The sequence below is a fragment of the Saccopteryx bilineata genome, chromosome 5, assembly GCF_036850765.1.
Source record: "Saccopteryx bilineata isolate mSacBil1 chromosome 5, mSacBil1_pri_phased_curated, whole genome shotgun sequence".
NCBI lineage: Eukaryota > Metazoa > Chordata > Mammalia > Chiroptera > Emballonuridae > Saccopteryx > Saccopteryx bilineata.
This window is the reverse complement of record NC_089494.1, coordinates 46,715,181-46,735,878: the sequence shown is the minus strand read 5'-3', so window position 1 is coordinate 46,735,878 and position 20,698 is coordinate 46,715,181. Positions and strand designations below refer to the sequence as shown.

The 20,698-nt window shown below is 38.9% G+C and overlaps 1 protein-coding gene across 2 annotated transcripts in view; it reads left to right on the top strand.

The window, feature by feature from the left end:
- The first annotated feature begins 9,786 nt into the window (after positions 1 to 9,786).
- WDR75 (WD repeat domain 75) overlaps positions 9,787 to 20,698 on the top strand; it is a 51,709-nt gene continuing 40,797 nt past the window's right edge. For both annotated transcript variants that reach the window (XM_066280448.1, XM_066280447.1), the window contains exons 1-4: positions 9,787 to 9,923; positions 13,845 to 13,974; positions 16,696 to 16,761; positions 17,777 to 17,867. In XM_066280448.1, the coding sequence (XP_066136545.1) occupies positions 9,832 to 9,923; positions 13,845 to 13,974; positions 16,696 to 16,761; positions 17,777 to 17,867 (379 nt within the window). In that variant the 5' untranslated portion in view covers positions 9,787 to 9,831. The remainder of the gene's footprint in view (positions 9,924 to 13,844; positions 13,975 to 16,695; positions 16,762 to 17,776; positions 17,868 to 20,698) is intronic.

Here is a 20,698-nt window from a genome sequence, read left to right as displayed (position 1 = left end):
GCACTCTACCCGGAGTTAACTGGAGGCTTACCTACCTCTAGCCCCCTAACCCATGGTAGGTGGGAGGGCCTGTATAATGCAGGGCTATGTCCATTGAAACCATAAAGTGTCCTTGGTGCGTCTCTACAACTGGATGAGAGCAGCTTCCCAGCACAAGAGGGTCTCCACAGGTGTGCCAACTCCTCTCCCCATCGAGGTCTCTTATAGTACTGTCCACAGCAGTGTGTCCATCCAGCAAGGGAGCTGGTGCCACCCTCTGGTCGCAGTCTAAGAGTCAATTATACTGCTCAATAATCAGTTCACAATAAACAGCCCAGCTGCCTCCATCAAGTAATCCTGCAACCCTGCAACCTGAACACCAGCCATCTTCTTGGCAGCTGCCAGGGCTGCCCTCCTCCCCCTGCTTTTTCAGCAGCTTGGACTTCTGTTCTGGCTCAAGCTGCCGCCAAAGCTCTAACAAGATTTCATTCGACTTGCCATCTAATTTTTTTTATCTGTCCCAGCCACGATCAAATCTACCCACATCAGTGTTTAGGTAACCTTTATAGGCCCATTTCTCTTGTTAGTTGTGAGGGCAACATGGGCAGCTACCCTCACAGCCTTAAGGTCCCATGCTGTCTCCAACTCCCCCAAATCTGTTGCCATCTGTGTAACTGCATTGATGGGCTGCCCCACAAAGGGTCTCAAGATAGCCACTAGTGACCCAAAAAGGGCTGATGAGGTGTTATGGAGAACAAGGTCCCTCATCCCTGCCATAAACACTTCATCTGGCTTACAGGATGTCCAGTTGAGAGCAGCATTCCTCAGACTGAGTTTGCGCAGGACCTTCGGCAGCTCAGCATATGACTGCTACCAACTCACTGCCCCTGGCAAGTCCCCAGCATTCTTCCAGACTGTACGAATGGCAGCCATCACCCACCCACTCTAATAGGGTATAGTTTCCTGGGTTGTCATGGCAGTTCTGAAGATGCTGCCTCAGGGAGGAGTGCATGGTAATGGCAGCCAATTTCTCCATCTCTCTTCTGGAGTGCATGATGCCAGACCTATGTCCCACAACCACAGCAACCAGGCTTCCAGGGGCTTGATGGGTTTCTGCCTGAATTATGCCCTCAACTCCATTAGGTCTGCCTGGGTATAGGGCCAGACCTCAGAGTGCTCAACTACCTCTGGAGGGGGCTGTGCCTGCCCCTGAGGGACTCTTGGCTGCTGGGTTTTCACCTTCTGGGTGACCACCAGCCAGGCTCTGAGTCTGCAGATGGCAGTTTCAGCTCAAACCTCCATCTCAGAAGAGGATTAGGAAGTGCTTGCTCCTGCTGACTCAAAGCCACTCTGCAGGCACAGATGCAGCTCAGTCTTCAGCCTCTGCTTCAGCTCCTGTGGCTGCCAGCTCATGGTCTGAAGCTAAAGTTTGAGCTCTTGAACCCACAGTTGTTTCTTCAACAACTATTGCTGCCAACATTCAGCTTCGAGGGAAAACTGGAGCTTACAAAACTATAATTCCTTCTCCAGAAACCATTCCAGTTCTAGGCACCATTGGTGCTCAGCCTGTATTTCACACTGCAGCTTGAGAACTTGGTCAGTCTCCTTCTGCAGCAACTATTGCAGTTCACACTGCTGTCAGCACTCTATCTGCAGCTCATTCTAGAGCTTTGGACCTTGGGAAGCCTCTCAAACAGGGCTCTTGGTTTCTTCTCACAGAGTTGTAAAAAACACCCAGCCCACGGCCCCCAAAAGGACAGTCATGGGAAACTATATGTTGGAGAACAATGACCACTTCTCTATCCCACCCTTCAAGGGTGTTGGCGGCTCCATACTGATCTGATCTGAATCCTGCTCACAGCGCCAGATGTACTGCTGGTGGTTGAGGCCAGGCAGGTCCACACTGCATTCAGACAGATGGTAGAAAAACTGTGGAGCCGGAAATAATTGGGCCATTACTGTTTAATGAAGTCTTGCAATGGTGGATGAGCAAACAGGCAGGGAAAACCTCTTCTCATGGCAGCAAGTGAACAAACAGCAAAAATGGTCCCTCACAGTAGTGAGCAGGCAATCCGCAATTCGCCATCTGTCCTGAAGGCAAGCACCTGTAGCCTTACATAGACATACACACACGTGGCACCGCCACGTGCTCACGCACTAATTGTGCTAAGTGCTTGCAGACTTAAGCCAGTAAGCAAGCATAACACAGCTGTTTTCCCAACACCATGATTCATATATACTGTTTTACTTTTTTTTGCCACCAACCTTACTTTAAATCATCTTTCTAAACACTGGATAGAAGTCAGACAAGATATAATCACCACCTTGACTATTTCCTTGACCTTATGTGGACCTGAACCACAGTGGTGTCTAGTGATGAAAGCCATTCCGTCTAAGTCCTGACACAATCATTTAACCACATTATCCTGAGTTATCCAGGAGTGCCTGTGAATGCATCCGGTGTTTCAACATAAAGAACTGGATTATTTAGTTAACTGATCTCTTGACTTCAGTTGTAAAAACCCAACCTGGAGACAATCAAAGAAAAGTGAACTAAAAGTGTCCAAGTTCTGAGTACTTTACAATTTTAATGACTACAGTTATTTACCTGAAGTTCAGCACCAACCCATTCCCTTATTTGACATTTTGTTTATAACATGTTCACTTCATGACATTTATTCTTGTTTAATGATATACATCTTTCTAAAAATCACCATTGTTTCTTTGTTTCAACATTAAAATTACACTCACAAAATGACACAGAATAGATTCCACTCACAGAATTCTACAAATACCTTAAATTTTATTGATTTTTATAAATCCACTCAATGCTAGAACATATGCTATTTATAGAACAGATTATCAACCTTTTTCATCTCCTGGCATGAAAAAGTTTAAACTAATTACTAAAATTCTGTGGCACACCCAAAAAACCCTATTTTTTGCTGCTCTAACAAAAAAAAAATAGGTATAATTTTGATTCATTTACACCAAACAGCTACTGTTGTGTTGACTGGTATCATTTTTTTTTTATTTGACAATCTAAGGGAAAAGAAGTCGGTGACCCTAAGTAGTCAGGTATTGCATGTTTTAAAAATTCTTGTGGCACACCAGTTGAAAATTGGTGCCCTAGTAAGTCAGAAATAGAAGTCTAATTGCTCAACTAGCATTGTTTCACAGTATTGTGTAAGGAATCCATGAAACAAAGTAATTATCTTTAGTTTCTCCTTAGTATTGTCTCTGAGAAGTGCTAGAGATGACAAATTTTATTTCTAATTGGGAGGCAAGGAAATCTTAAGTAATTCTAAAAATTTAGATTAAAACTATCAATTAATTTCTCAAAACCTATTCACTTCATCCAAGAAATAAAAATATTTTAATGTAAAAAAATAAAAGGACAATATTTATAACACCCCTTTTTAAGACTGTATTTATTTCTGATATTATTAGCCAATTATTTTTTCAAGTGGCTTTCATAAATAAAATTACTAAAGCTTTACTGTTTATTTATGAAATCATTCAAGCACACTAGAAAACCTAAAGAATGTCTTCATAATTTTATATCCACTCTTGAACCCCAGTTTAATGGAAACTTTAAAATGGAAAGGCAAACACTTAGAATCTGTTTGTTTTAGAACTATAATTCATGCTGAAAAAATAAAGAGGGAGTTCAATATCAGGCATTAAATGAAAGAGAGCAATATAAAGTTTTTCCTATTAATTTAGAAGTATGCTTTATTCTGATCTAATAGAAAAATAAGATACATATAATATTCTCAGGCCAAACTTCCAATAACATTTTTAAAGATATCCACATATGCCCCAACAAACAACATCACTTATTTCCATGCAACTAAAATTGTAGTGACATGATCAAGTTGTATGGTTTGAGAATAAAACAAATATTAAAGCCAGAAGTAGAAAATTTAACTTATTTTTATAAAATAGTAATGTGGAATTACCTAAAAAGCAGCTATAGAAACACTTTCATCAGTGATTCAAAAGCTAGACAAAATAACACAACTTTATTTTTTGAACATAGTTCCTCTACAAAACTTTGGATTTAGTTTTACTTTTTGAGAAAAATACTATATTAATAATTAAATCATTTCTGTTACATTTACCAGAGCAATCATTTAGCCAAGTTAGCCATTAATAAAGGCCAATTTATCAGTTAATTACCAATACATTATATTACACACCTGTATTATAATTATATAAGTGCCTAATACATATTTTTCACTAAAGATGTGCCTCTTAATCTAGAAGCTAAATGTCCACGGTCTTGAATTATTAAATATAAAAAAAATCTAGTCTGATCAGATGGTGGTACAGTGGATAGGGCATCGGACTGGGACATGAAGGACCAAGGTTCGAAAACCTGAAGTTGCCAGCTTGAGTGTGGGCTCACCAGCTTGAGCGCAGGGTCACTGGCTTGAGCATGGGATCATAGACATGACTTCATGGTCTCTGGCTTGAAGCCCAAGGTTGCTGGTTTGAACCCAATGTTGCTGGCCTGAACAAGGGGTCACTCGATCTGCTGTAGCCCCCTGGTCAAGGACATATGAGAAAGCAATCAATGAACAACTAAGGTGCTACAACAAAGAATTGATGCTTATCTCTCTCCCTTCCTGTCTGTCTATCTCTATCTGTCCCTCTCTCTGATACTCTGTCTCTATCAAAAAAAAAAAAACTTTAAAGAAAAATTCTAAGGAGCTTTTTATGCTTACATAACAAAGCAAAAATTATGTGAATATACATGAAATTGCATAAAATTTTAGTCAATTAATCCATTTTACTGATACATATAGAGGGTAATTCATTACCTAAAGAATATCAGCTATTATATCTGACTTAATTTTTACCATGCAGTAAAAGGGTCATATATAATCACCTTGAAATAACAAATTCAAACTTTATCATAAACCAAAATATGCATCAAAACTTTAAAACTATAATCAGTAATTTTTAATTAAACAAAGATTTTGCATTTATATCTCCAACCCTTTAGACATAATTAAATATGATCTCACCTTCTTTCTATTTTAATCACCTAATCCCCCACTACTACCATGTATCTGTTAAGAAAACCACAGCAGAGTTCTTCATGTTCCACAAATCCAGTGCTCATTCCATCCTGCTGCCTAGAAAATCTGCTTTCCCCCTCACTACCTAGAGAAATTCCCCTCCGTCATTCATTATCTAGCACCAATATCATCTTTATAAAGCCTTCTTTAGTTCTCCAGAATTATGGGTTAGGTCTTCTGTGCTGTCAGAGATTTTTAATTTGTGTTTCTTTTCTAAGTTATATTTACTGTTCCTTAAGACAAGTGTCTGTCCAGAAAAAAATCCTGTTTTGAGCTCAGCATAGTACTTGAAGTAGGCCCTTAACAAATACTTTTGAAAAGAGAAAAGGTGGCCCTGGTTGGTTGGCTCAGCGGTAGAGCATCGGCCTGGCATGCAGGAGTCCCAGGTTTGATTCCCGGCCAGGGCACACAGGAGAAGTGCCCATCTGCTTCTCCACCCCTCCCCCTCTCTTTCCTCTCTGTCTCTCTTCCCCTTCCCGCAGTCCAGGCTTCATTGGAGCAAAGTTGGACCGGGTGCTGAGGATGGTTCCATGGCCTCTGCCTCAGGAGCTAGAATGGCTCTGGTCGCAACAGAGCAACACCCCAGATGGGCAGAGCATCGCCCCCTCATGGGCATGCCCGGTGGATCCCGGTTGGGCGCATGCGGGAGTCTGACTGCCTCCCCGTTTCCAACTTCAGGAAAAAAAAAAGAAGAAAAGAGAAAAGATACCTGATCAGGCAGTGGCACAGTGGATACAGCATCAGACTGTGACATAGAGGACCCAGGTTCAAAACCCCAGGTTGTCGGCTTGAGTGCAGGCTCAACCAGCTTGAGCGCAGGGTTGCTGGCTTGAGCATGGAATCATAGACATGACCCCATGGTTGCTGGCTTGAGCCCAAGGTTGCTGGCTCTGCTGTAGCTCCCCCCCCCCATCAAGGCACATATAAGAAAGCAATCAATGAACAACTAAGGTGCTGCAAAGAAGAATTAATGCTTCTCATCTCTCTCCCTTCCTGTCTGTCTCTATCTGTCCCTCTAGCTGTCTCTCTCTCTCTCTGTCACAAAAAGGAGAAAGAAAAGAGAAAGAGAGGACAGAGTAAGAAGATACAATAGAAAAGAGTTAAACATTATTTCATTATTTTCAAATATAGTGCTTTAACATCTGTCACCACAGCAGTGAGAAGGTGCATAGGTGTTGCAAAAACATATGCTTTGACTGCTAATCTTTAAATAAATGAAAGTTTAGAGTTGTTATTTAAATGATAATATCAGTACGATCTAGTTTGGTTTTAAGAAAGCCTGTATTATTAGAGTGAAGAACTTCCTAATGAAAGAACAAAGCTTATGGGGAAGAAAAATAAAAGGATATGGTTATGAAGGAGTCTAAAACAGAGTTTAACATTTATTTGCAGAAACTGTTTCCCAGGAATGAATTGCTACATACTAATAGGGTCAAAGACACTGGAGTCTCTGGTTCTCCAGAGACCTTTTTCTATTCAAAAGGCCTTTCAAAATAAAATAGGGGTGGAAGCAGAGGCTAAGGAACTGTTCCTTCGTGCACCAAATACATTCTCAGAGTACTAACATCTGTTTCAGTTTACATACTTTAAGTATGACTTTATACATGGAAATTAAACTTCGGCAACATGCCTAAGAAGCCTGTCTGCAAAGAACTACGTGTACCATCAACAGCTGGAATTTGTATAGGTCCACACACTCACTACACAGCATAATTTCCTGTGAGTCACCAATGACCCCAGTCTCAAAATACAAATGTCAAAGATCAGCTCCAAATGTTCATGAAGCGTTTATTATTAAAGAGGGCTAAGATGGCGAGGGCAGAAGAATCTGATTCCAAAACAATACAGAGAAGTTCTAGAATTTAAAGAGCTGCTTTCTTTGTAAATAAAGACAATTAAAGATCCAAAGATATTTTTGAATTTCCTTATACTAAAAAAAAATGTTTATTCTGTAACATTCCAGTAAGCTTAGTTACTATCAGACATTGAAAACATGCCCTTGCCCTGGCTGGATTGCTCAGTTGGTTAGAGTAGTGTCCAGAAATGCAGAGGTTGCATGGGCTTGAACCCCATTCAGGACATAAAAACGCTTTTAAAAAATAATATATACATATATATATTATATATATATATATTATATATATATATATTATATATATATATATATATATATATATATATATATATATATATATATATATATATATATATATATTATATAGCCAGATAGCTTGGTTTGGTTAGAGTGTTGTCACGAATCGCACAGGTTGCCAGTTTGATCCCTGGTCAGGGCACATACAGCAGCAGATTGATGTTTCTGTCTCTCTTTTTCTCTCCTTTCCTTTCTAGCTAAAATCAATATATTTAAAAAAAAATTTTAATATCTTTTCAGTGTGCTAATAGGATAATTACAATTTCTGGTAGCTTGAAGTATAATATAAATCTGCAAAAATAATGATGTATCTTTGCTGCCACCATGTGGTTTGTCTATATTTTTGCACTTGTTCAACTGCATAATAATGGTCATACCTACAATAATAGTTCTGAAGTCACCATCAGCAACTCAGACCTCTGGTATGGAAATACTATTAAAGACATTAGGAATATAGGATCTTTTCCAAGATAATTTACATATAAATGAATCACAATCAATAATAGCTACCAGATGCCCAAAATGCAGGAAATATTCATTGTATTATGGTAGTTAGAACAGTATATATAATTTTGTCTTCAGAGAGCATACTGTACATCTGTTAACATAAAACACAAACAAATCAAGCATTAATGTGAGACAATTCAAGAGCAATTACATAATTCAGTGGCTATGAATGGTAAAACAAATTTTAAGTGCTATGAGTGGAAAAGCATATATGACAATGTTCATATAAGAGAACTGAGAGGTTTTTAGGCTCTTGGAAAGGGTTTAGGCGTGAGAATAAAAACGAGGGCATTTCAGATACAGGTATCATTAAATAAAAATACAAATCTAAAATCATCATCTGTATTGAGGAGAGAGTGTAACACAGTGTGTGTTGGGGAAGGAGAATGTAATGTAGGGTATGTTGGAGAAAAGAAGCATCAGATATCAGATAAAGGAACAAAACACTGGGACAATTGCGAGATGAGACTTGGATATACAAGTAAAAGTAAATTCAACCTGACCAGGTGGTGGAGCAGTGGATAGAGTGTTGGACTGGGACAGGAGGGCCCAGGTTTGAAACCCCCAGGTTGCCGGCTTGAGTGCAAGCTCATCCAGCTTGAGCACAGGGTTGCTGGCTTGAGCATGGAATCATAGACATGACCCCATGGTCGCTGACTTGAACCCAAGGTCACTAGTTTAAGCAAGGGGTCACTATGTCTGTTGGAGCCCCCTCGTCAAGGCACATATGACAAAGCAATTGATGAACTAAGGTAAGGTGACCAATCATCCTCCTTTAGGGAGGATAGTCCTTCTTTTGTAAGTTCCATCCTCCCTCAAAAAGTGTCATTCTACATGTCCTCCTTTTTTACATTGGAAGACTAATCTGTAAATCTCCATAGTCAACTGATGCAGAGTCGATCCATTCTATGTGATGTGACGTATTTGTATTTGACATGACGATTCATCAAAGATCAGTACAGTGTGACAGGACACGACTCCTCACGGGAGACCTTGAGAGAGCGCGTTATATACTGAGTGGGCAAAGGGCTTTGTATACTTCTTACTGAAACATGACCAGGGCACATACACATTATAGACTCACGATTATTTCTTTCTCAGTGAATATTCAATCATAGACATGTAAGCACAATTCACATTTTATTAATTCATTATCTATTTAATAATTTCTAAATACATATAATTTCATTTACACATATTTTCCCAAAATTTAACTTTTAAAGTGGAAATCTAATGCCAAACCATATCAATAATGCATTTTGATTAAATAGTTGCATAAGACTTTTTAAATTAGAATGACAAATACACCCAAACAGCACTCCAAATTAATGATTTTGTTTGATATTGTTTACTAAATGAGTATTTTTCTTACAATTATTAAAAATTAATAGGAATTAAGTATAATTACAATATAAAATATTACAAATATTTTTATTATGCATTTATCATATTATAGTATATTATTGTTGCAATGAATAAAATGTTTCTTTTATTTACAATATTGTTTTCTTCTATTTATTTTTGTCCTCCTTTTCATTGTAAAACAGTTGGTCGCCTTAACTAACATGGTGGAACAAAGAATTGATGCTTATCTCTCTCCCTTCCTATCTGTCCCTCCCTCTGTCAAATAAATAAATAAATAAAAGTAAATCCAGCATTGAGTCTATTTGCTTTACATGGTGGACGTAAAAATATTTAAGAAAAATAGAAAGCTTATTATTGAATTCTATATTAATTTGTTCTTAAAAATGAATTTACAAGCCCTGCCCGGTTGACTCAGTAGTGGGATATCCCAGGTTCCATCCCACGTCAGGGTCCAAAGAAGCAATCATCTGCTTCTCCACCCCCAAAGGCGGGAGGGAAATTTATCCGTGCTAGATAGAGATTTAGAGATTCCCTACTATAAACTAGTGCTTCTGCGTCTCTTTCACTGTCACCGAGTTCAAATCGACACAGCCCAAACGAAAGATGGCAGCGCAGGCGTCGGGTTCTACCATAGAGACGCAGACCTAGAGGCGCATGCGCGACGACTGTCACGTCCTTTCAGCCGGCCGTAAAGGAAGTCCGGGGCGGGGCTGCCGGCGGGCTTGCGGCGTCTCCGTGAAGATGGTGGAGGAGGAGGAGGAGAGCCTCCGCGTGGTTCGCAGTGGCGGCAGCGAGTTGAGTTTCCGAAGAGCGGTGTTTTCCGCGGATTCTAAGTATGGGCCCACTGCGCTTTGCTGCCGGCTGAGGGGGCGCGTCTCCGGGGCGGGGGAAGAAACTGTCAGGTGTCCAGGCTTGCCGGCGGCAGATCTGGACTCAGGGTGCGGGCGCGCGTGGGAGACCCCGGGGCACGCGGGCGGGAGCCGGTGTCTGTGCTGTGGGAGAAGAGGCCCTTCAGTCCCCTGACACCTCGGGCCTCGGCGCGCTGCCTTCTCCCCGGACGGGTTACCTGCGCAGGTAAATTGAGAGGCCCAAGGGGCGGACCTACGTGCCTGGAATCCGCTGTGTTGGGGCGACTAGAAAATGGTCCAAGCATGGATGACAGGGATAGCATCGTGACTCGGAATTATTAAACTATTAAATACTTCTCTTTATCCTCACTCTTCTACCCCACCACCACCACCCTCAAATACATTTTGACACCCTTTTGGAGCTTTGTGTCAATAGTGGTGTTAGAACCTGCGGGATAAAAGCATATGTAATCCCTGATCCTGACCTGGGTTCAAAACCTGGTTTCCCATTGTGTGCAAACATCTTTTGTAATTTCTTAACCTAAAAATATGGGTCGTTCTTGCCTTTCTCATTTCTAAATTATGAAGAGCTATCTGTCTTCCTTATTCAAAATGGTTTTACCTTGAAGCTCGTTCTAGATACTGCTGCTGTACTAGTTTTCCTCAAGTGTTACCATCATAACATTACCCTAACCCTATTCCTAATCTTGTTTAGAACCCTGGACCAGTCTTCCGTTGCCTTCCTTAATTATAGCCCTTCTGCCTGGTTTCAGGGCCAGCTAGCTTAACTCTGCATCATACCCACTTGTGTTTCCTTGTGCATGTCTTGTTGTTCGATAGGTACGTTCTTTGTCACTCATAGGAACCATGTTAATTATTTTCTCCTTTTCCTCGTGTTGCTGTTTGTTTTCCTTCTCAGCTCTTAAATCACACATCCTTCAGATCTTCATTTAAATCCAGGTTTCTGCTTAAGAATTTGCCTAAGTTCTTCTCTCCATCATCAAAGATGATTGAGTCCTGTGTGACAGGCACTGTGGTGGGTGCTTTACACATATTCCTGTCTGCAAGGTTTAGGTGTTATCCTTATTTTACAGAAGCATTTAGTGCAGCGGTTCTCAACCTGTGGCTCGCGACCCCAGCGGGGTCGCCTAGAGCCATCGGAAAATACATAGTGCATATCAGGTATTTACATTCCGAATCATAACTGTAGCAAAATTACAGTTATGAAGTAGCCACCAAAATTAGTTTTTGGTTTGGGGTCACCGCAACATGAGGAACTGTATTGCGGGGTCATGGCATTAGAAAGGTTGAGAACCCCTGATTTAGTGAGTACTTGCTATATAAGCTAAACCTGTATTTGCATGCTTTTTTTTCATTTACTCCTCATAATAACAGTATGAGAAGGTGGTACCTGCACTTTACAGAGGATAACAGGTTTAGGGAAGTTAAGTAAATTCACCAACATCGTTCAGCTAATACAGGGGTCCCAAACTACGGCCCGCGGGCCCACATGCAGCCCCCTGAGGCCATTTATCCGGCCCCTGCCACACTTCCGGAAGGGGCACCTCTTTCATTGGTGGTCAGTGAGAGGAGCATAGTTCCCATTGAAATACTGGTCAGTTTGTTGATTGAAATTTACTTGTTCTTTATTTTAAATATTGTATTTGTTCCCGTTTTTGTTTTTTTTTACTTTAAAATAAGATATGTGCAGTGTGCATAGGGATTTGTTCATAGGTTTTTTTTATAGTCCGGCCCTCCAACAGTCTGAGGGACAATGAACTGGCCCCCTGTGTAAAAAGTTTGGGGACCCCTGAGCTAATACATAGTAAAGCGGGCATTTAAACCCATTTGTGTTTGACTTCTTAAAAGGTTCACTTCTTCCACCATTCCATATTTCTAATATTGTTTATAATAAGTGAACAAAAATTTTTCCTATCAGGGATCTCACAGTCACTTAGGAGAGGTCTTCCATAATGCCGTGTTTGGTTAATGCTGTGACAGAGCCAAGCCCCCCATCCAGTAGAAGCACACTGAGGCGGGTGCTAATCTGGAATAAGAAAATGAGGGGAGGATTGTCGAGGAAAGACCTGAGCTGAATCTTAAAGAGTAGTTGGAAAGAAAGAAGTATGTAGAGAGCAGCATGTGCAAAAAGCCTCGAGAGTTTCCTTTGGAGACTTGCATTCAAATAATTAAAGCCATTAGTCTCTGCTGAGGATCATGGAAAGGAGGAAAGGAGATTCCTTTCCTTTGGGGAAGCATCTCAGAATCAATTATAGGGAGTTTTCTTGGCACATAGTACCCACCATCGTCTGAAGGAGACTCTGCCGAAAGGACCTGTTTATTGGTACTAATGGGGTATATCTTAGGGGGAGAAGGTTGTTGGAGTTATGAGCCACTTGACGCAGGGTTTAAGTGAACAGCTAGTCCCAGTCAGATGGGGGTCAGACCACCAAAGGCCTTTGGAGTTTGGATCATATCCTGAAGGCAGTGGGAAAACATTGAAGAATTTAAATTTAATTTTCTTAATTTAAGGAAGTAATATGATAAGATCCGCAATATTAGTCTCATACAAGTATGAAAGTTGAATAGAAGGGCCACATCTGGAGACTAGAGGAAGTCTTTAAAAGTGGTCCAGGCTGGAGATGGTAACACTGAACTAAGGTACTCAGGGGAATGGCGAGGAGATCCAGCTAGCAGGTAGACCATAGACCTCAGATACCCTGATGCTCACGCTCTCTTGATCTTACTGTAACAGTTGCACACAACCATGCCGTGATGGCCACCTAGCAAGAGCATTTATAAGATGCATCCTGCTTTCAAAGAGTGAACATGTGAAAAATCAAGAGTCTTAGAATTGGTAAAACAGTAGTGACCCCAGTCAGCATCAGAATATTTAATATTATTTTGTAATAACTGTTTATTGGTTCATTTTACCTACCTTTAAAGTTCAGGCAAGTTCTGTTCAACAAACTGGACTAGACATTGGGAATCAAACATAAATAATACCTCTGCTCTGTAGGATCTTACGGTCAGGTAAAGGAGGTATATTTTATATATATGTATGTAAACAAGTAATGTTAACACAGTGAGAAATACCTGGACTGAGTCATGCACAGGTTGATTTGGGATCACAAAGAAGAGGTCCAGCCTAAGGATTCTGTGACTGTACCTTCTACAGTGTATGGAGAAACAATGAGACATGGACAGTGTTAAATGTAATAGGCGAAAGCAATCACTTTATTTTATAGATACTAGAAGATTGACATTTCTGAGCCTTGTCCTATGGTTATATCTATTATGAAAATAGTCAAACAAATACCTCAACTTCACCACTCTTAATAATTTAGTAGTCTCTGCTGTATGGAAGGAAGCCACAAATCCAGAAAGGCAAAAGCAAAACTTGCATTTTAACAGTAAGAAAAGAGCTGTCATGATGTGTGCACTTTGCTAAAGAAAAGACCTCACTTACAAGAGAGAACCTTTGACTTGGTGTTTGTAAGCTGGTGTCCCCAGTGAACGTTGGAAAGTTGGGGGACATGTGAACATGCTGCTGTTAGCAGAACCATTAAATATAGTAGTAAGAACTGATAGTAAGTGCATAGCACAGTGTCTACATCCATTAGTGAGCAGACAGCTAGGTTAAGTTGGCTGTTTCTGCTGGATGGTTCCATAAGCCTATCCCTGGAACCCATCACAGGTACTACTTTTCCTCATTAATAACTTTTCAGAGTTAATGAACTATTCAGTCTTAGATGTCTCTAGAGACTTAAATAGCACACAAATTTGAATATGCAGTTTTTTAACTATGGCTTTGGAAAAAATTTTTGTTGCAGGTTATATATTTTCATGGACAATAAAGAGATTTTACAGCTATGGAGATGTGAAACTTTTCTCTCTTGTTTCTAGGTATATCTTCTGTGTCTCTGGAGACTTTGTTAAAGTGTACAGCACCGCTACAGAAGAATGTGTACACGTGCTGCAAGGGCACAGAAATCTGGTGACGGGAATCCAGCTCAACCCCAACAATCATCTACAGGTGCTAAAGCATTTATAATTGCATATTTTAATATTAGCTTTTTGGTTGCCAGAAAAATTTGAATTGAATTTGAATGGGAAACTCCCGTTTGTGATCAGGGCAAGAACTATGTAGATTTTCTGATTTAGGATATTTTTCAATTATTTTTAATTATCAAAATAGGGCCACAGCCCAGAACTACATACATTGCCTATGGTGCATTCTGTTAACAAGTTGTTACACAGAATGCTGACGGCTGTTAGTTGAATGAAAGGGTTCTTGGCTGTATGAGTTTCTGAAATTAAGGGTTTGGCACATAAGTGACTTTCGTGATTGGGGTCTTCTTAGGTTCCTTTATATATGTGAATATCCAAAAGGGGTGTATAGTATTTGGTGTTTCTCAATTTGTTTGACCTCTGAAGTCTTGTTTTTGGAACACATTTTTTTTTTAATGTTGACCAAGAGGTATTGATTTTGTAGATCTGTTACTTTAGAAATGAGGCTTTTTAGTTTTAATGCAAATGTCATCTAATGGTAAGGCCAGCCTGGACAAGAAGAAGGGATACTTTAGTCAGTGGATCAACCTGTTAATTTTAGGACAAACTTGGGCCTCCCCACCCCCTCCACAACACAGCTCTTCTCAGAATTCAAGAATAAAAAATGGTCATCTTAATTCTGTTCATGAGTTCCAGCAAAGCTGCCAAAGATTTATCTCAAAAATACTTTGCTCTTGCTCTTCTTTTTGATCAAGTTCCACTTTTCTGGATTAGTCACAGCCAACATGGAAGTTATTGCTGGATTTAAAAGTGGATTTGCATTGTCATCCATCACATTATCACAAAAAAAGTAGGACATAAAGTAACACTGATTTTTTTCTTTCCAAAACTAAATGAGCCGCTCTTGTAAGTCAATTAAGTAGTTTTTCTGCAGGGTTCAAGCACATTTTTTCCTTGCTGTACTCTGAGGGCTTGAGAACAGTTTATTGTCATGTGTAGCATTTTAATTATTTTGTAACAGGAATATCCTTTTGTTAAACTTGGAATTTGTGAAGTCTGTATTACTAAGTTTGATAGCAAAATGAAAAACTGTATACACATTGCATGCATAAAAGATCTATTTCATAGAACTGAAAGCTAATAAAATTAGGACAATTTTAACAACACGTTTGGTTGAGATAAAGGGTTAGGTGCTAGAGACTGTGGACTTTGGAGTCAGTGTTTGTATTAGCTGTAGTTTTTTATTGTTTATTTATTTATTTTGGTGAGTGGCGGAGTGATATTCATTCAATAGTATGCTATACAACCATTTTTTAAAATGCTAGATCTCTGTGTATTAACTTGAAAGATTATTTAACAAATATGTACTGAGTGTCTTCTATATGCTAGGTACTCTTTGATGTTGGGGATACATCGCTGAGCAAAATGGAAAAAAATTCCTGCCCTCTATGGAAACTTATGTTTTGGGGCGATGTGGGTGGTAGATAAGACAGCCAATTGACAATACAGTATTCTTTCAGACTTTCATAGTTGGACATAAACTTCATGTTCTCTTTAGTCATGTCAGTGCCCACCAGGGGGCGATGCTCAGCCCATCTGGGGCCCTTGTGCTGTTGCAACTGGAGCCATCCGAGCCTGAGGCGGAGGCCATGGAGCCATCCTCAGCGCCCAGGGCCAACTCACTTCAATCGAGCCATGGCTGCAGGAGGGGAGGAGAGAAATTAGGGAAAGGGGAAAAGCAAATGGGCGCTTCTCCTGTGTGCATTGACCAGGAATTGAACACAGAACATCCACATACCAGGTCGACACTCTATCACTGAGGCAGTCGGCCAAGGCCTGTATTAGCCATAGGTTTGACAGTGATTATATAGCTGCCTTATTTTAATAATCCATGTTCATGATTCCTAGATTATATGTAGTAATTGTGATGTGTAATTTTAACTTAATATAAATCTTTTACTTAGATAGATAATAATTTCTTCATTCTTTTATTTCAAGTCTGATTTCGTGTCCTCATTGGTAGAAATCTTAAAATTGCCAGTTTCCTTCAAAAAAATGAAAGTCCTTTGTAAACATTATAAGCAAAGTGTTTTCACAATAACAGCAACAAAAAATGTAGTGTCCACTGTGTCAAAAACAAAAATGTGTGTTAAGGTCTTCTGGTGCTATGGAAGTGTAGTGCACAGACCAGTGCCACAGTGGCTGGTGACTGGTCTGCAGTGAGATAAGTACAGAAATTGAGTATCCTAAACTTCAGGGCACTTTGACATCGCCACAGCATCCAAGTACATAACTTACATTGTGTTTCACAAAAGTATTGGTCCTTGATGTGTTGGAAATTTAAAAAAGAAAGAAAACTAATACAGTTCTGATCAATTGAGAAGCACTCCTTTAAATACCCATGTAAGATGAAAGCAGTTCTAATAAAATAAGGAAGATAACGAAAAGCTCTTAAGTGTTTTTCATATCAATACCATATCATCTCCCTCCTGAAGACAGAGGGTTGGCCTTTCCCCCCCTCGTTTTAATTAAAACTTTAAATCGATGGATCTGCTTCCTACAAAGAGCTGTGATGAGAATGTCACAAACAATGTGAGTTTTGAGGAAACAATATAAATGATCTCACCTCTCTAAAGCAAATAATGAATTAATTTTAAAAATGCCTTCTGTATCAGCAGTTACTTCATTTAATATCTTAATGGAGTTTCAATGTTTAATCAGTTTTGTGCTATTTTTACCCTTTTAGCTGTATTCTTGTTCCTTTGATGGTACAATTAAACTGTGGGACTATCTAGATGGCATTTTGATAAAGGTACGTAGATTGATCTTTCATTTTTATTATGTGAAAAGGAATGGCAACATAATTTAATGACAGATACATTACTCCTTTCTATAAGTTCGTTTAGATAGCATTTTTAAACAAGTTGTGAAATTCACACACTATCAAAGACTAATTTGATTATATGAAAATTTTAAACTTCCAACAAAACTGAATAATAAAACTAGAAGAAAATATTTATAAGAGATATTATCTAATAAATACACTGCTCTCAAAAATTAGGGGATATTTCAAAATGATATGAAGGGATAAAAAAAGAAGCATTGATTTTTTTTTTTATTAAACAACATCAGAAAAGCAAACTACAAGTCAAAGAAAGTTGTTTGATTATGCAAATGGGGTGAAAAACCAACTCTTATTTCACTGGTGAAAATGCACTGCGCAAAAAGCTGAAAGTACTGGAGTATGTATCCACATTCCCTGATCCCCTAGTCGTTGTGAGCAGTGTATAAAGAGATGCTTATAAACCTCATTAATAACTAAAGAAATGTATGTTATAACAGATGACCCTGTATTTTTCCCTACCAGTGTAGCCAAATTGCAGATTGAAAAAAAAAATCTATTGATAACTTAGAGAAACATACTTTTGAACACAACCAATGAAAATAAAACTGAAAATGAATACCTTTGCTCCAGCAATTCACCTCTGGGAATCTCTTGATGAAATAATGGCGTGTATATATGTAGTCCTTAAAACATTGTTTATGATAGAAAAAATAATTGAATAGAACGTTGATGTCAGTTAAAATGTGATATTCATTCAGTAGTATGCTATACAACCATTTTTTAAAATGCTAGATTTCTATATGTTAACTTGAAAGGTTATTTATGTACTGAGTGTCTTCTATATGCTAGGTGCTCTTCTGATACTGGGGATACATCAGTGAGCAAAATAGAAATAGAACAGCTGCCCTTTATGGAAACTTATGTTTTAGGGTGATGTGGGGGGTAGATAAGACAGCCAATTAACAATATGGTATTCTTTCAGACTTTCATAGTTGGACATAAACTTCATGCCCTCTTTACTCATGCCAATGCTGAGGATTCTGTCTTTGTTACAGTGAATAAAGAAAAACCAGGTATAGTTTAACTATTTTGTTTTATATAGCATTGAGTGACTCTACATTTTATAGTTTCTCAAATTCAGCAACGCCACTGCATCCTGTATTGTCCTTGATAAAATATGGTTTTCAGAATTCGAAGTACAAAGCAGCTTGGAGATGGTTACTGGGGCAGTCAGCTAGATTGGCTCACAGCTCATTAGCTACGTGAATCCTTTCCAGGGTCCTGGTTTTTGTATTTTGTGCGGGAAGGGGATTGTTTTCCTTTCTGGTGGGGTGGGGGAGTTGGCTGAAACAAATCTGCAGATTGTTATATATCATGGACCTTTAAGTAACCTGAGAATAGTCTAAACTTCAGCTAATTTTTCTTTTTTGTTAAAACTTATTTGGTGCCAAGTCTGTTAGTGAATAATTTATTTATTAAACTATTACATTAACAAAAAGCAGTAAGTATAGTTTTTTGTTTTGTTTCATTTTGTTTTTATGTAACTCATAAGCCATCTCTAAAGGATAGTCCAAAAATGTTCTGGAAATGGCAACATTTTAACATAATTAAGTTGCCTTCCCAATGACTACTTTAAAGGTAACACTTTAATATTAAGGTTCTGTTTTGTATATGATTATGTAGATTCTTAGTGTCTATCCACATACTTACTAAAAATTCAGATTCCTCTCTCCCTAACTGACAGTTAACTGATTCACTAGCTCTGAGATTCAGTCTAAGAATCTGCATTTTCATCACTGCATTTTCATTAGTATGTTCATCACTCATATTTGGTAATCATTCTTCATACTCACCCCATGATTCCTTAATTGAAAGAGGTTACCAATAGCAGAAACAAAACTTTTTATCCATATCAATGACACCAGTGATCCTTAACATTGTTTGCACATTGGAATCACTTCCGGGAAATTAAAATGTAAGATTCTCTATGATGCGGCCTATTTACTTAAATATTCCCCAGTAGAGTCAGTGTGTAAGCCACTGTAGCAAACTGCTGATCTAAAGTAAAGACCTTGGTCATTAGCCTTTTGAAGTTAACTGCAAACTTTTTGTGTGACAATCTGAATTGTATTTATGGTGGGGTTTAGTGTTACTTCCAGCACTCTGGCACATCATGGGCCCTCAGCATGTGAAAATCTAGTAATCTATTGCATAAACATGAATCGGGCTCTAAAAGATTTCATGTGATTCGATTCTCAAAATACACAGTTAACCCTTGAACAATGCAGGTTCACTTATGTGCAGATTTTTTTCAATAAATACAGTAAAGTATTTTTTTAAATAACATTTTTTCTCTAGCTTACTTTATTGTAAGAATATAATATATAATACATATAACATATAAAATATGTTACTGAACTGTTCATGTTATTGGTAAGGCTTCCTGACAATAGGTATTAAGTTTTTGGAGAGAGTCTAAAGTTGTAAACAGGTTTTCGACTTAGTGCTCACTGAAGGTCCTGAGAGGAGATTGAGCTGTGCAGCAATATTGGAGAAACATATTCTATAGCAGTAGTGTTCAACCTTTCTATACCTGGGGATTGATTAAATTACCCTGAGCATAAGCAAATTTGAGATCATTGAATCTATAATTTTCATACAACATCAGAGTGGTTAACTCTTTTATTGACCAGCCTTAAATTTCTGGTGGACCAGTCCATTGACCAGTAGTTGAAATGTTTGAGGGATAGCAGGGAGGCTGGATTGGAGTGAGCCAAGGGAGAATAGAGAATATAGAGCCTTGTAGGCCATTGAAGGACTGGTTTTTACTCTGACTAGATAAAAAGCCATTGATGGGTTTTGAGCTGGACGTTATCTGACTTAGTTGGAATACTGACTTCTGTGTTTAGAATACTAAAGGGGGACAAAGGTGGGAAGTAGGGAGAATTGTCATTGTTTCAGTCACTTAGAGTATGAAACATGATCATGGCTTTAGACTAGGTCTGGATATAGTTTTTAAGATAAAGCCAGACAGTGTTTGCTGATGGTTTAATGTGGGATCTGAGAAGTCAAAGATGACTTGAAGATTTAGTCCCAGCAGCTGGGTAAAGGGTGGTGCCATTTCCTGCAGTGGGCATTATAAGGGAAGACTGATTTTAGAACAGGGGTCTCAAACTCGCGGCCCACGGGCCGCATGCGGCCCGCCGAACAATTTTGTGCGGCCCGCAGACTAATCCACGAAGTTCAAAATATTTTGGATAAAATTAAGTAAGCCTTGGGGCCTACTTGTATTTTTCATTTCTCTAGCATCCTAGCTAGATATTAGCTTAGTTAACAGCAGTTGTGATGCGAACTACAGTTTCTGGTCGTTTTGTGACACTGAGTAAACTGCATGTACGATTGTGCTTGTTGTACTGATTTTTTTTTGTTTTCAACTGCAGTGAGAAAAGTGTTGCGTAACAGTTGCCTTTTGTAGACCTAGTGCGGCCCACCGAACGGCTGTGATCTTGCTCTGCGGCCCACATGCTGAGTTGAGTTTGAGACCCCTACAAAAGAATCAAGAATTCAGGGTTTGGACATGTAAAGTTTAAGATGACTAAGGCTAGAAGAATCACGAGTTCAGAGCATATACTAAATAAGCAGGCTGGGAAACAGGAAAATGGTTGATCATAAAGACTAGGAGGGTAAATAGCACAGTGAAATACTTCCCCCTTGTGGAAATTTTCTAAACAGGATGTAGAGAGAAGAAGCATGTCAGTATTATAGAAAATGAGGTTTATTCTGTGAATGTGTGGAAAGCCCATAGCATTTCTAAAAACTTGAATGGTTTGTTGCTTTTGGCTGTTTGGTTCACCAATATTATAATTCCATCTCAATTTTAAAGCTCAGCTTAGAACTTTGGAAT